Source organism: Fukomys damarensis, unplaced genomic scaffold (genome assembly GCF_012274545.1).
Source record: "Fukomys damarensis isolate Sample0158 unplaced genomic scaffold, DMR_v1.0_HiC HiC_scaffold_19, whole genome shotgun sequence".
Taxonomy (NCBI): Eukaryota; Metazoa; Chordata; class Mammalia; order Rodentia; family Bathyergidae; genus Fukomys; species Fukomys damarensis.
Window position 1 is genome coordinate 65,957,092 of NW_022900931.1, and position 252 is coordinate 65,957,343.

At 66.7% G+C, this 252-nt stretch overlaps 1 protein-coding gene across 1 annotated transcript in view; it reads left to right on the plus strand.

Annotated features, from left to right (window-relative positions):
* Positions 1–51: 51 nt before the first annotated feature.
* Positions 52–252, plus strand: part of LOC104856317 (sialic acid-binding Ig-like lectin 8) — a 10,785-nt gene continuing 10,584 nt past the window's right edge. Inside the window, exon 1 of the mRNA XM_033766033.1 lies at positions 52–249. Within this exon, the coding sequence (XP_033621924.1) occupies positions 53–249 (197 nt within the window). The 5' untranslated portion in view covers position 52. The remainder of the gene's footprint in view (positions 250–252) is intronic.

Here is a 252-nt window from a genome sequence, read left to right on the forward strand (position 1 = left end):
TCTGGGTTCCTCAGAGCAGAGGCCTCCGGGGGACCCGCAGCTCCAGGCCGACATGCTCCTGCTCCTGCTCCTGCTGCTGCTGCTGCTGCCAGCGAGGCTGCTCTGGGCTCAGGAGGGGGCGTGGTGGCGGGATTTCTCCCTGAAGGTGCAGAGCCGGGTGAAAGTGCAGGAGGGCCTGTGCGTCCATGTGCCCTGCGTGTTCACCACCCTCGGAGAGTGGACTGAGTCGGACGCGGCTCACGGCTACTGGTT